The sequence below is a fragment of the Leptinotarsa decemlineata genome, unplaced genomic scaffold (assembly GCF_025532065.1).
Source record: "Leptinotarsa decemlineata unplaced genomic scaffold, Ldec_3_MD MMD2_tig00001393_RagTag_RagTag, whole genome shotgun sequence".
Taxonomy (NCBI): domain Eukaryota; kingdom Metazoa; phylum Arthropoda; class Insecta; order Coleoptera; family Chrysomelidae; genus Leptinotarsa; species Leptinotarsa decemlineata.
Genome location: NW_027412562.1, coordinates 13,020,064 through 13,036,309, shown reverse-complemented (window position 1 = coordinate 13,036,309; position 16,246 = coordinate 13,020,064). Strand labels below are relative to the sequence as shown.

The 16,246-nt window shown below is 35.7% G+C and overlaps 1 protein-coding gene across 3 annotated transcripts; it reads right to left on the bottom strand.

Moving 5' to 3' along the window:
* Window positions 1-546: 546 nt before the first annotated feature.
* Window positions 547-8,866, bottom strand: LOC141482540 (uncharacterized). Of its 3 annotated transcripts, XM_074176022.1 has the most exons (4): window positions 8,241-8,831; window positions 2,925-3,061; window positions 2,752-2,860; window positions 547-890 (listed from the first exon to the last, which is right to left on the bottom strand). In XM_074176022.1, the coding sequence occupies exons 1-4, from the start codon at window positions 8,493-8,495 to the stop codon at window positions 852-854; spliced, it is 540 nt and encodes a 179-aa protein (XP_074032123.1). In that variant the 5' UTR covers window positions 8,496-8,831; the 3' UTR covers window positions 547-851. The 3 variants fall into 3 exon arrangements, with proteins under 3 accessions (XP_074032123.1, XP_074032121.1, XP_074032124.1); XM_074176020.1 differs by having other exon boundaries at window positions 547-2,860; window positions 8,241-8,866; XM_074176023.1 differs by lacking the exon at window positions 2,752-2,860 and having other exon boundaries at window positions 8,241-8,820.
* Between the last annotated feature and the right edge of the window lie 7,380 nt (window positions 8,867-16,246).

Here is a 16,246-nt window from a genome sequence, read left to right as displayed (position 1 = left end):
GCAACATATTCACAGAAATAAGCAAAAGCTTCATCAATACCTGAGAAGTCCTCTTCAATTTCGGAGATAGTTTCTTCTATTTCAATATAGAATATAAATTTTTGCTGTTTTTCTTTCAGATCTCCAATATGAAGAAGGGATTTCATCATTTCTCCTCCACTAACATTACTTTCCCTGGGCGGTTTTATCAGAGAATAGAGGGACATTAGGCGGAATATTTGTCCAACTTGAATTGACTCGGGATGAGTATTGCATCCACCTGCAGCTCTCATCATTCCAAAAATGCTGAAAATGATATCAGCAAAGTTGATTGGAATTGTTATGGATATGTGAACATTATCACCTCCAAATGATCTTGGTTCAATCTAGATGTCATCAAGTATTTGAAACCAAAATGGGGTTAGGAATATTCTCTAGTTGAATACTGCTAGAATTTGCCAATGGATGTTTTGTGACAGAGTGTGAATCGGGTAGAATACTACAGGATGGACTAGGAAAAACGTTTAGTGGAAGTTCAGGGGCGGTTTCACTGAGAAATAAAAAATATCAAAATGCCTATTTTTATTATAAAAATGACTATCACGTCAATTTCACAATAGAACTTGTCTAAAATCTAAATTTTTCATGATGATCTTCTACCACATAGTAACGGCTATATATCCATCAATTTACTTGTCTAAAACATGTTTTACCCTTTAGATCAATAAATGTTATTTAATTAAATTAATAAATCTATATAAATAATCACACAATCCTTATCAGATATTTGGCAGAAGCTTTATCAAATATTCTTTGAAAAAACTGATCACAGAACTAAATATAGGAATTCAAGTATTTCAGTTGTTCATGTTTCAAACGGAGTTTTTTCCGCTGGATAATCCAACTGCAAACTGAAAAATAAAACCAGTTATAAAAAAATGAAAATCAATCTTTGAATCTGGGAAAATTTCAGCATCCTTCATCAACAATTTTCAATAGCTCATGTAGTATGATTTCATGACTGACTTCAATGTTTTGGTTGGTTTTCGGGTTTTGCCGTTGTCTTCTTTGGTAAACTCCAAACGTTTCAACTGCAACTATGACAGTCAGCGGCGTTGACGAAGTACTCCTCATAAGATATTCATTGAAACTAATTTCAGTATCAACTTTATTCTCTAAGATTACTTCATCAACGCAACTGAATATGATTGTCTCAGTTTCAGTCAAATATTTTTACTGAAAATGATCAGGGCAAAGCCAGGAAACTAACTATTACGAAATTAGACAGGATGGGTTTATACATTCAGTTCGATTTTAGAAATATTTCATGCTGATTTCAGAATCGAAGTTACACTAAATCATTATTTTATCTATTCAAAATTATATCTGGTTTCATTGATTGTCCGGAAATTCTCTCCCCTATAACTTTCAACGTTCCACGAAGGTCCATCAGACAAATAAAGCTATTTATTACACCATATCACTTAACTAACTATGGGTATCATCCTCCATCTCCAACATCTAAAATGTTGAGACTTGAAAATAACTACTCTGATAAAATCAATTTCTTCTGTGATGATGAAAATATTTTTAAGAATCTCACTCTTTACTCATGCAAATGTTTTTCATTACTTTAATTTTGTCCTTCATTAAACACACATAAATGTGTCTATAATAATTATAGTAGTAGTAGTATAAGTGGTTACAGCACAAGCTTTCTTTGTTATATAATTTATTGTAAACAAAACTGAATAAATTGAGATTCCTGTAAATAAATATGGACAAAAAACTAAAATGGTATTTGTTAAAATTGGTTTTTCTGTAAACCAGCTGTCGTTTCCCTACGAACGGCAGCCCTCAGAAGTCGAAACTTGTGCGAACAGGAATTAACGAAATCTTACCTTTCAACGTGCGATTCTAAACTAAATATAACCCTTTGTTCGATAACAACTTTTTCATTATTTTTTTTTAAATTCCTACTGGCATTTCATTATAACTGTCTCACAAGAAGATTCTAAAAGATAAAGCTTTTTTTTATTATGTTCTCAGAAGAGGCTGTTTATAATAATGACATGTTTATTATTTCCATGTATAAGCAGTAAGCTTACACAGATATTGACAAATATGAAATATCAGGAAATAGAGGGTAAAGTTAATGAAGTTAATTTTCTGTGAATCAGGCATTTATAGAAAATGTTCTTCAACTTTACCCCTTTCTTCCACTATCACCTGTTATTTATAGAATGATATTAGCACATATTAGCCCGTATTGAATAATGATGTATTTTTATGAAAGGTATCAAGGGAAAATATGATGTAAAATATTGAACAAAACAGCAGTTGCGATCATTGAAATGAAAAATAATATGAAATGTTATAACTAAACTCCACACATTTTTACAATTTGTGACATATCCCTTTTTCAACATGATTCAATTAAATAATGGTTACATAAATATCTCTTCTCATATTATGTTATCAATAACTTTCTTTAAAGTCCGTTATGAGCCTTATATGAAATTTGTAAAAGAACATTGATATGCTTGAATTGAACTTCAAGAGAAATGAATGGCATAGAGTGTTTGTTTCCAACTGCGAACTTCTCAGGGTTACCGTTAGAGAACAGCCGGTTGAAAAGAACCTTTTTTTGTAGATAGGTAAAGCTAGAAGGGGTTACTTATCATTTCATATATGAATAATTTGATATTTATCATTCTGATAACACCAAGTGTTCTCTCTTGATTTGTATGTGATCAAATTTGCTTTTGATACCTTATTCAACGGATACTTTCCAACTGCAGAAATTATTAGTAAACTGGTTCTGGAAATGGTGCACGTTTTCTTGAAATTCGTACAATTGAGTACTTCTCTATAAGTGCACCTTGAAAAAATATACAAATCTTTGATAGGATTTATAGGTAGTGCTGTAGAAACTGAATACTCACATGCATGATGGTTTGGCAACCTTCAATAGTTTTTTCTCACCAATAAAATGGATGGGAAAATGCTTTGAGCAAATAAAAGCACCATCAGGCAGATATTTTCTAACAGCATCCATCCACAGTTTCCTCTTGTTTTCATCCTATAAATTACAGATTTTGATCAGGTACAATGCACAAATAAAACCATTCAAATCACCAATTGAGAACAAGTAAAGTTAAAAGAGCATACTGTTTGGTTGCTTGGAATTCTATATGCTAACAATTACTACGAGTATATATTTAAGAGAGCATTAGGTTTCTCATCATACATGAGTAGTCTTTTAACCACCCACTAAATTTTTTTTATACAAGTCCACAGTACAACACCCTCGAGTTCTACAATAATTTTCCACAAGATTTCAAAAATATACAACATTCTGTTAGGCTTGGGAAACTATTTGTTTGATGTGGAGCCCTACTCAGTCAGTGATTTTCAAACTTAATCTATGATTTATTAATTGTTGATATAGATTTAATTTTATTTGTTTTAAATTTTATGCTGATATTAATATCATGATATTTTGAATGGATGTTGAATTTCATGTAACTGTAAACTTACTTACTTCTCATAATAATTCTGTAGAAATGCAATAAATCTATCTGCATACTGTAATATTCATCTGTAGGTATCTATGATTCTATGAGTACACTTTTCTTGCAACTAGGTATTAAGTTGTATTTAAAAAAAATTAAAAAAAGCATAAGTGAATGTTTATTTTCAATTTGATATTATGATTAAGAAAGTAAAGATACTCTAGTAGCAGAAGGTGGATTTGAAAGGGTGAAGGATTATTCAAAATATGAAGTTGGTTTTTGGTGTAGGCTGATACAAACTTAGTTTATCCGTGGTGGATTGACAGTAATTATAAAATGTTTCATTTACCTTTGGCACTGAATACAGATGATTACTTGAATTTTTACAGTGTCCACACAAAATACAGAATTGTCCCATTTTACAAAAAGTATCCTTATACACTATATAAAACTATTCCTTATTACTACTGAAAAATGTAACCAAACTAAAATAACTGAGAACTAACGAACGGAAACTATAATAAAAAATGCGAACAATGTAAAGATTGGGATGACAAAAAATATCAATTTCAAAATACCAAAAGTTGAAAATTCTTTTTGACAATGACAGATAATAATTAATTTGACTGACTCAGCGGGGACTCGAACAATTCAGAATAGCGCCATCTTGGGAAAACTCTCGTAAGTGTTGTTAAAAGCAACAGGTGGTTCCTTCAAAAAGTTCAAAACAAAATCTAAGCGTTACCAACACCAGGGTTTTTAGGAATCTTAGATAAAATATTATTTAGCAAATTTTGAATAAATTAGGCAAGTTTCAGAAAAAAATTCAGGCTGAGTATCGAAATCTGTTTTATATTTCGAGGTGACATTGTATTTTTTCAACTCTCTCCATTTTAAACTAATCATAACGTGTTTGACAGCAGGTAGGTAATGGCTCATTGTTTTGAATGATAATGAATACGTTTCAAATAATAATTCATGTGACGTCATCGTTTCAACGCCATGAATGTATTTGAATCACAGAAGAATACGTTTGAGCGACAGAAAACGCCTCAGATGATTACTCGAATGTTTACACTGTCCACACAAAATACAAAATTGTCCCATTTTATAAAAAGTATCCTTATACACATATAAAATTATTTCTTATTACTACTGGAAAATGTAACCAAACTAAACTAACTAAGAACTAACGAACGAAAACTATAATAAAAACTACGAACAATGTAAAGATATTGGGATGACAAAAAATTTCAATTTCAAAACATCAAATGTTGAAAATACTTTTTGACAATGACAGATAACAATTAATTTGACTGACTCAGCGGCGACTCGAACAATTCAGAATATCGCCATCTTGAAAAAACTGGTAAATATCGTTGAAATCAATAAATGGTTCCTCCAAAAAGTTCTAAACAAAATCTAATCGTTGATGCACCAGAGTTCCTAGGCATCTTGGTCATGAGCAAGGGAAACGATTTCATCGGGACATAAAGAGATGGAGAAACGATACCAGGGACAGTGGAATATCAAAATGATGGGTGATAACTGTTGGTTGTTACCTGTGTTCTGTGCGTATCGTGAATTTTAACTTTTAACATAATGGAAAAACTAATAGGTGGACACGTTTGTGCTGTAAATAGTTGTAAAAGTAACAGTTCAAAATCCAAAATAAGTTTTTTCGTGTTTCCGAAGGACCAAGAGAGGGAAGCACATTCTCCACTAAGTTAATATCAGTTTTCATAGAGCCTATCTATTATTTTTGTAAACAGCAACATTGCTATTGTAGAGATACTTAATGTTTTTACAACAAAATTTCTTCATTGTCTTAATTTCTTTAGGATATAATCTCTCAAATAATGCTTTTCACAGGAGGTGCTGTGTGTATTTTTCATTAGACGAAGTAAATCAAATCTCACTTTTTCAAATGAGCTATCCGCTTCTCAATTATATCCTGAAAATTATTTTAATGTACTTTTCATCAACAATCTAATTTGTTGGTACGTTCAGTGTATGAACTATTCACCTGGTGTGGTATCTGTGTGACAGTTTTAGTATTCGAAATTTCATGTATAGCTTTTTTTTTATTCATATCATCAATGTTTTTAACCCTGAAACCACAATGTTACTGTTTCCTTCATAATAATTCAACTGTACTGAGGATGACCAAATAAAAGGTCGAAACGTCGACATAATGTGTAATGCCATTGAAAATCAAGCTGTGCACTCATTTTCTTTCGTGACAGTTAGTTTTTTGTATGTATTTTCTGGTAATTTGTTTTTCAATTCTTTAGTTGCACATCACTATGCCTGAAATTAGAATGTCTGCACGAGAATTATTATATCAATTGAATTTGGATCTATTCCGTAAAGTATATCAAAATTATATAGGCATTTTGGAAATAAAAAAGTTTGAGTGCGAACCTGTCCAAAACCATTTCGCGAGTCTTGCCCTCTTATCGTCACTTCCCAAAATGGCATCTAGATACTTTTCCACATCAAAGGCGGCATTGGCCAAGTGTCCATGCTGATTGTTAATCTATGCTGTGGTAATGTATTGACACTCATGCACAAAATGTAACAAAAAACTTATTTTTCTAGCTTTGATTGATGCAAATTCTGAAATTACATCATCTAACTTTAGTTTGGAAGTAGCTTCATACTCTATTGAAAGAATCGCCTAACTTGTGAGTCGTGTTTGGCCTGTTCGTGAACGGAGGTAGTTCTTGATAAGCTTCAATTTACTGAAGCTACGTTCACAGCTTGCGACGCTCACTGGTATGGTGAGATGTATCCTCAAACTTATCTCGATATTCGGATACGCATCTTGTACTTGATAAGCATGTATAGTTTTTAGAATATCTAAATGTGAAGCTGATTCAATGTCCTCAATGAGCTCAATCATCTGAAATTTGAAGATGCCGATTTTTTTCAACAGTTCGTAACTATCCACATCTTGATTGTACTTTAGGCCAAAGTCATTGCACAATTCTCCAATGTAGCTAAAGACCAGAAACTGAAAGTTGTTGGCAACTTCCTCAAATGCTTTAGACCTGGTCGTCATTTCAGCAGTCAGTCTGTCATACACACAAAAACATTCTCGTTGAAAATATTGTTTCGCAGAAATGAAGCACCCTTCGTCTTTTGACTTTTCTGAATCCAAAGTCTTTTTACGTTTAATACGTTTTTCATGGAAGCTACAGTCAACGTCAATTTCTTCAGAAGTCTTTAACAGCTTTGGCTATGGTGTCTTCTATCCCCCCTTTACGCCTTTTTTGGAATTTCTTGCTTAAAGCGCTTAAACTTTTGGATGCAGCGTCTAGAGATGTGTCTTTCCTTTGCAACAATTTGTTTGTACAGACCACAGAAACCAATATTACCACAAATGGAGAAGACAGACAAATTTGAAGTCAATATTCTTGATAATACTTGATGCTCCTAATGTAGTTTCTTTGTTTCATTCTTCATTGTTCGTCATCCCTTTTGAAGCAGTGTATAAGCCTGTAATATTCTTTTCCACAGATGTTATTGCCTGCCTTTTCGATGACCACCGAGTGTCGGAGTGCCCTTTCACAGTTGTGTCCAAATATAGTTTTACAAACTCCCAAAGAAAGTTATCATCATTGGAGACACTTCTGCTGCATGTACACCAACCAAATTCAAGCTGTGTGCTGCACAGGGTACAATCTTGGCCAGTTCATTTATGCGACTGATGTGAGCCTGCACGCCATTGTAAATGCCGGCCATGTTAGAGCCGTTGTCGAATCCTTACCCTCCGCAGTCTTTGATGTCCAACCCATCTTCTTTTAACTTGGAGATTATTTCGTTAGACATTCCTTCGCCAGTCTTTTTGTGGATAACTAGAAAATCGACAAAACTTTCGACAATCTTACAATCTCCATTAGAAATCTCAACGAATCTTAAAATCTGGCTCATTTGTTCTGTGTGTGACACGTCAGGGGTACAATCAAAAAGAATAGAAAAATACTTGGCTACTTTCACTTTTCCTAAAATATGACAACGCACCCTGTTCCCTAAAATTTTGACGATTTCATTCTGAATAGTTGGTGAAAAGTAGCTGGTCACGTTCTTATTAGATCTGACGTAAGATATGTGCTGTCTAAGCAATGGATGATAGTGGCTAATCAACTCTAATGTGCTTAAAACACGCCGCAGTTTTGATCACCAATAAAATCAGAAGATCCCCTTAGCGGTAGGTTGTTTTTGGCGCAGAACATTACGACATTAATAACAATTGTCAGTATTTATCGCCACTTTTCCTTTTCAGTTGTCAGTTGTCTTTGCAAATCCGCATCAAAACAGGCATTTTTTTAGCCTTACCTCAAGCTCTTTCCATTCTACATAGCACGTTCTTTGTGTTTCAGTATTTTCATGCAGTTGGATGTGAGGATTTGGATGTTTGCAATTTCTGAATTCTACATTAGTATCAGCAAACCCAGGCGCAGAATTATTCTTTTTTCCAAACAAAATGCAAGGAAAACAAAAAACAGCATTTTTGGATTCACTGTACAACATCCATTGCCTTTTATTGACACGCTCCCCATTTGAAAGTCCTTTGAAAAACCATTTTTTGCTCAAATGTCTAGCATCATCAGATACAGGGAAATTGAAGTTGTCTACGTATACTGTTTATGGACTACGTTCTACGAGCTTAGTTCGAACTAAATCAGTGATATTCGGCCACTTGCAGGGATCGTCATAAGTAATTTCCGAAACTTTACTCACTTCCACCAGATTTGTAAGGCAGTCTATATCATTTTCCTCAAGACAAACTTCTTCTTCTGAAGAGGCTATTTGTTCTACGGCTCCCGTTTCAAAGCTGACAACATTATCAGATTGGCTTCTTTCTTTCGTGAGACCTTCCTCACTCTCCAAAACTTCTGTTGTGCTGGTGACAGCGTATACGCTATCTCTTTCTCTTGTCTCGGGTAAGTTCGATGGTCCAGGATCCCCTTGACTTAACCCTCTCCCCAAACTCATAGCAAGTTTCGTTCCTGCCTCGTTCCATGCTTCTCGAGCTTTTTTAAAGGCACATCCTGACGGTTTTTTCGGCCTCCATTCTAGAAAAAAATAACTATTATTATAACTATATATAACTATAACTGTTTAAAAAAAAATCTGTTTTTTAAAATCTGTTTTTCCGTTAACCAGCTGTCGCACCCCTACGAACGACAACCCTCAGAAGTAGAAACTTGTGCGAGCTAAGGATTAACGAGGTCTTACCTTTTAACGTGTGATTCCTAACACGGGTTGGACGGTAACAAGTGAAGATCGATCGTTCAGACTAAGGCTTGAACCACCGACCAACACGGCAGTCAATTAGAGTGAGTCAACAAAGCACACACGCCGAACCGCTTGGCTACCGACCGACCAACTATGGACACAGTTTATTTAACGGAGCCTTGACTTTATTTTAAGTTAAACTTGAGTTTAAGAGTCGACGAAGTTATGTAGAAAATAATTGTAAAGAATACCAAGAAAGTGTTTTAACTTAATTTTATAAAAATATCCATCAAGAACGTAAAACGAACATATTACCAGTGTTCATATTACCAGTGTACAACACCGTTACCGTACAAGTGCAGACTACTACTGAGTTGCAATCAGCAGACGGCCAGTCGGGAGCGCTGCCAACTGTAAAAACCAATTCAACCGAAAATTCCCCGTTCGTTACGAAGTGGTTGAGCGAAAATCTTTCGAACGCACAGAAAAAACCACAAAATTAGAAATTAATGAGTTATTTAATAAATATTGTTTGTTGATTCACTTCGTTAATGTTCATTTCGTGCAACTTGGTGTGAAAGAGGTTATTTTTACTCTTATACTTTTGTTTTACTTCTATACTCTTTTTTTGTTTTACTTGCATTTTTTTTAACAAGGGAAATTTTGCGCCCCTATGTATTCTGCGCCCTTGGCGGGGCCCCTACCGCCAATGCCTAGCTATGTCCCTGACTATAAGTAGTATATATACTCGATATACTCGACTCGCAAAGTCAAATTAATTTCAAAGTGTAGCATCTATCTTTCGAGATGGAACAAGTTATAGAAGCAATTTTAAATTTAACGAAAGTTCGTAAAAAGCCAAAAGAAGCAAGTCTGGCTATAATATCAAATATTATAGAATACTATGAAATAAGTAGTACCGAACTAGTGGAAGCATATAAATTATTTGCAAAGAGAATGGACTTGAATTTGAGAAACAAAAAACCTCTAATTCATCGTCTTATCGACTCCGACTCTGTCATTAGCGATCTGGACTGGCGAAGAAAGCCAAGCGGCAAATGTTCCAAAAAAGAGGAAAAAAAGAGCCAGAAACGGCTCAACAAATCAAACAGGTAAAACCCGGTTTTTCCCAGACTAAATGGACCAATAAGCCAAAATCAAATAAAACCACACCCGCCTTATCACAAAAGCCGGGCGTGGCACTGGAAGATCAAATTCAAAAGCCCACTCAGAAAACTGAGTCGGCAAATACAGAGGAAACAGAAGTCCCGCCACCTGACTCAATGGAAGTAGGCGACGAAGAACTAGTAACAGACACCCCGAAAAATGACCGGGTAGAAACACACAAAAAAGCTGATACGCCTCCACCTATTACCATCCGCGCAAAAGAAAAGTGGAAAGCTTTTAACACGATTGCTGCTGCGCAAAACATCTCCATATTGCGGGCGGTGAACACAACAGATGGAATTGAAGTCCATCTTAAAAATACAGATGATTATAGGAGAATTACTCGGATCCTCAATCAAGAGAAAAGCGAAAAACCACTCAGAGTAGTTTTTCGGGGAGTCCCGGAATCCATAGAGTGTGACGACATCAAGACCGAACTCCAGGGCAAAGGATTTGAGATCCTTTCCGTAGCCCGCCTGAGTAAAGCTAACAAGGTACCGATACCGTTCGTGCTTGTTTTGGTTCCAAGGAACCAAAACAAAATATATGAGATCACCGAAATTCAAAACGTGCGTGTAAGCGCCGAAACACAGAAGCCGAGAATGTTACAGATGCCAAAAGTTCGGTCACACGCAACGCAACTGTAAAGTATTTCCAGCCTGCGTCAGATGTGCCGGACGGCACATGACCAAGGAATGCAAAAGACCTAAAAACTCGCCCTTGCGATGCTTTAACTGCAAGGGAGAACACCCAGCGAGCTTCTATGGGTGCCCAGAACGCCCTGACAATAAAAGGGGCTCAGATAGACCGAACGAAAACAGACAGACCACAAACCCAAGGCCTGTCGGAAGAAACACAATCAGGAGCAACGTCTCGTATGCGAGGGACGTCTCATCGTCAAAGAACGCCTACAGCTCTTCCGAAGGTCTCCCAACGGCCTTAGGGCAGCTGCAAGCGCTTCTATATAGTGAAGTTTCCGGTACTGCAATCCATGCTTGCCGGAAAATAAAACAAGAAATGGTGCCTACACGGCCGCAAAGCCAAAGAAGTACGCTGCGACTTCCATACACAGGGCCAAGAGCCAAAAGAAGCCGACAGAGGACCATGCAATCCCCTGCCGCCCCGCCACAGGAACCCAAGAGAAACTCAAACAGCCGAAAGGATAAGGGGCCATAGGCCCATAAATCTGACTGAAATAAGATAACGAGTATTCTGTATTCGCAAAGTCAGAATCGACTTTATTCGCATTTGCGCGCTAGGGAGCGTATGGGCGGAGCCTATCCGCTACTATTTAACGAAGCGCGAAACTTAGGGAAGCTATAGACTATACTGTAGACGACCCCTCCCGATATAGAAGGCCCCGACACTCTGTCGAATGAGGCCCTCATGTCCCCCGTTAACGGACGAATAGCTTTTTCATCCATCCCACCCCAGCCAAGTAGGGGTACCCCGTGAAGGGTGGTACTGATGTCTGAAGACTTCATACCGCTATCCCCTCAGTCATGCACCCATTTGTCCTTCTTCGACAATTAACAGCTGAAAGGGTAAGTGAGCTGGGCTCCATACCGATTGAACTGAGGACGTTGGTCAGTTTCCGATCTCTTTGTCTTCACTTCGTCGTAGCGTCTGGTCGAGTGCAGTACCACATACTCTCTCGAGGGTAGTATTGAGTTCACTGCTTCACAGAGAACAATTCATAGGCGAAAAAGCTAGGCAAGGAATTTTACTGGGAAAAAGGAAAGAAAATATGAAAAAATGTTATAATTTATAATCTGGTCAACATAGTTGAAAATATGATTTTAAAATTCCGAATGATTGCGAGTCGAGGTCAAAGGTCAAAAATCTCGAAAAAAAGTGGTTTTTCACGATTTTCAGGAAAACGGTAAGTTTCATCATAAAATAACTTCAGATAAAAATTGTAGATCATAAAATTCTCTACAAAAAATGTATCAATACTTTTTTTTCTTAGAGCCACCGTTTCTGAGATACGACGAGTCAAAAAGTTGTAATCGTCATAATATGCACACGTTTCCACGCCACCTATGAGGTAGTGTACTTAGCGCGTTTTTTTTAACGTGGTTTCCCCAGTAGGCCTATTCCACATGTCTGTTGTGATTCTGTCAGATTGAAAACTTGCATAATAAAATATATTAGGAAGGGTCGGAAATTATAAAAGCGATTGAAATTAAAAAAATGTAAAAATGTATTCATCTGAGTCATAACCTTCAAATACTTCTTCTTGTCGTTCTTCTTCTTGATGTTCATCCTGGGTGTAGGTAAACTGCGTCAAGAGTGATGTATCGCATGTTTCCTCGTTGGTATCAAATGAATCCTCCACTATTGGTGATTCAGCATTAGAACATGACTGGCCTTGACAATGTGTACATGCCAGAGAACACAACAGTCCAAGTTTTTTACAACCACATTTAGCGCTGCATCCCTTTTTACAGTTGCAAAATATTGTGTTCAGCAGTTTTTCCGGCGCAGGTGGAAGTAAAGTCTGAATAGGTTCTAATGCATTGTCGACCAACTTCCAACCCCAGTCTCTTAGGTCTAGCTGATAACCAAGCCACACTTGAACTTGGTAATATACCCGGAAAAGATGTTGATGAGCAGCGACTGAGGGTGGAGGAAGACAAGCTAATGGAACCTGTTTCTTATTTTTAGTGTTTTTTACGATACATGCATATCGATACTTATCTAAGCAGGTGGTTTTTTTCGGAGCTTTGTACATAGAAAGAAGAAACTGAATTCCGTTGGTGATAATTTCTTGTTTACTCGAATTATTTTTTTTGAAAACTTCAGCACATTGAACTAAATCTTGTTTTTCAAACATTTTAAAGACTGTTGCTTTACCCCTCCTGTAAAATGCAGACGTCGTATCACAGCCAGTTATTGCGTGTAAAAATAGTACATGATTTTGACTTTTTGCAAATGTAGATAAACTTTTTGACGAATATATTTCGGTTTGACTTTGAGCTTTTCCTAGCTTTAGAAAGAAAATTGTTTCTTAAGGTGAAGTTCGAGCAGTAAGAAGTACGAGTAAGTCTACATCTTCACCAACAAAAATAGTTGTATTTGGCATACTTATGCATATAATGACGATTACAACTTTTTGACTCGTCGTATCTCAAAAACGGTGGCTCTAAGAAAAAAAAAGTATTTATACATTTTTTTGTAGAGAATTTTATGATCTACAATTTTTATCTGATGTTATTTTATGATAAAACTTACCGTTTTCCTGAAAATCGTGAAAAACTAACTTTTTTCGAGATTTTTGACCTTTGACTTCGAATAAATTTTTTTCCAGGCATCGCAATCATTCGAAATTTTAAAATCTAATTTTTAACTATGTTTTGAACAATTACACGCAATTGCAGCTTGTTGTAAATGTATGTACTTTCACTCTTATTTTTTACTCTAATTTGACCGGACTATTAACCATTTATATTAAAATTTAAGTAATTAAATATGATTGTAAGCAAAAATATAATCAATTCATAAAACTATGATTTGCTAAATTCGTATACCTATATCAAAATTTTCCTATTTTTCGAAGTAATAAATCGATATCATATTGCGAAAAAATGGTGGGTGATAAGAAAAACTGCCATGAAATACAGTTTCAGTATACAAAGATGCATAGGATTTAGGTAAATTTGATGAAAAGTTTTCACAAACCTTTTTTTCTGTTAGCCTGTTTAATGTAAGAGGTATCTGCTTTAGGGACAACCGTAGCACTTTGTTGTATCATCGTCTTTAATAATATCTAGTGCAGTAATAGACAAAACGTCAGGCATACTAGTTTAAATATTTTTTGGTCAAATAAGAGAACCATCTGGAGCCGACAGGTTCAGAAACAAAATTTTGGGAAAAGTTGAATAGTTGAAGCAGTATCTCACAGCAATATTTGTAAATGTTAGCAATTTTGTACTTATACAAAAATCCTCACTTTCATAAATATGCTTTGGTAGTCGCATATTTTTACCGTTTGTATATTGTAATACTCTAAATTATGTTCCACATAGATAACAGCACAAGAAGTAATGATTGGAAGCTCATTCATGATATGATAGAGTAGTAGTCTGTAGAGATGGGAAATACTGTTCCTTCGTTGGATTGCGACTGGAAAATACCGCGATGAATAGAACACTTAGGCGTTTTCTGGCGCTCATGTATTCAAAACGTAGGTATTCGTCTGTGATTCAAATACATTCATTCTGGCGTTGAAACGATGACGTCACATCAAGGAATTTGACGTTATGTTACGTCAGTTGCCAGTTTCTGCTTCATTTTGATCGTTATAGTTTATATTTTTAATAAAATATGTTGTAAGGATGTATAAAATAAAGCAGCAAAATTATTACTTACATACATCCGATTATAATAGAGGTTAGAGAAAATTGAAAAGTTATTATAATATAACACAAATCTTACATAACTAATTCATTATAACATTAAAAACAACAGTACAAAAATAACATTTCAAAACTCTCAGAGGTGCGAACTTGTTTCCTCCTTTTCATAAAAAAGGATGTATGCATCTCCACTCACAAGCGATTTTGGTGAAATTGGTGATACGTGTGAATCATTGTATTCGTGCCACGTGCCAGTATAAGAATGTCTGCAGAATTCTGTATAATGTCCGCTGTAGGTAGATCCAGTGTGATTCGAAAGTGCATATAGATTATAACGACAAGGAGTCACATTTTCTGCTGCATAATTGTTCATGTCTAATCCATCTAGAGGAAATTCGATGGCAACATTCAACTTGCCTTTAAATCTTTCTGTTTCAGAAAATCTTTTAAAATGAATACTAAAATACGGGAAAACTTATGGATCGATAGAGACTTTGTGCATTTTCTTCTTTCTTTGCAACTTGAACACGTCGGTTTTTCATGTCCATCCAAAGTTTTCTCTCTTGTGAAGAAATCGAAACACTGTGATAAATTCAATTGGCCAGTTCTTTGTGGTATGGGGATAGTGACAAATCCCAGAAAGGATCGAAGGTTACAGATGAGTCTTCACAATGTGTGCACTTCATCGTGGATTTTAATTGACCAACGAAATTATCTACAATCTTTGAGTTATATGTACTCAAATAAATCAGCCATGACTCTTGTGCTTTTTCGCTGTCGCTCAATTTTTCGTTAATCTCCGTTAAGGTCGGTTTAGGTTTCTCAATGATTCTATTAACGTCATCATGTAAACCTTCTAAAAGATAACGAAGGAACTCATGGGCGTCTTGATGCGCATGACCCATGAATCGAGGGGCAAAACTCTGATCTGACTTTTTAAGGAAACTATGTTCACTGCTCTATCAGATGAATCTTCTGACCACAATTCCTTGATAACTTCTGCGAAAGTTTTGATTAAAGCACCCTCCGTATTAGAAATATTAGTATTGATATCTTGATATATTGGAATATTTTCCAAATATTCCAGTAACCGTCTCGTAATTGACAAACATTGAATTGCACTGTTCATGAAACAGGTGTCAATATTTTTCAACCCATTAAGCACAAGGGTTTTGACTGAGGAATGTCTCACTGATTCAATTGTGTTGCAGGTGTTGGTGATACGTTCGCCACCGCTGTTTTCATTCCAGTAATCACAGATGTAATGATTCTTCCCATTATTGGACAAACGGAATGAGGAATTTGAAGTTAAATTTCTTGAAATTGAATTAGAAATGTTCATGGTGGTTTTTTCGAATTTTTGAAAGAAAGATAATTCCAGAACTTGTTTATTTTCCTCTGCATCTTCTGAGACAATTGAGTAATGATCAATCTGCTGACTCCATTTTGCGTTGTTCATAGGAAATATTGATTTGATTTGTGGGTTCATGAATATTTCATCTAATTTTTGAGTAGACGGAAGAGTACCCAATATCGATGTGGCATTACCCCTTTGAATGGCGATACTGATTCTTTGAATCAAAAATGTTGTCATTGGTGGAATTCATCATTCTTCTACCAATTTCTTTCAACAATTCATAAGCATGAGATCCAAAAACACCAAAGGTTTCAATAGCAACAAGAAAGAAACAGTAGAATCCAGCAAAGTGGAGTATTTCCGAAATTTTGATTTTTCTGCAAGCATGACAGCTGCACCAGTAGAATTAGACGTAGCGGCAAGGTGTGAAGCTGCAACTGGAGGTTTTCCAAATTTCCAAGGAGACTCATCCCGTTTGGACGCTTACCATCATCTCGACTAACACCAAGGGGTTCAAAAACTGAAGGAACCTCTGCAGTGGCTAGAGCTCTTTTTATAAGATCATTAATGGAATGATGTCTTGAAAATCTGTCAGAACTTAATTTACAACTTAGGTCATGGTAATC

Bases quoted from the DNA above. Each gene is read 5' to 3' on its own strand.
- LOC141482540 (XM_074176020.1), bottom strand. From the start codon at position 8,495: ATGAGTTTGGGGAGAGGGTTAAGTCAAGGGGATCCTGGACCATCGAAC. The intron at 3,062-8,240 runs GTGAGTAAAGTT...TGTAATTTATAG, and splicing joins GCCTTACAAATCTGGTGGAA to GATGAAAACAAGAGGAAACT. The intron at 2,861-2,924 runs GTGAGTATTCAG...TATTTTTTCAAG, and splicing joins GTTGCCAAACCATCATGCAT to GTGCACTTATAGAGAAGTAC.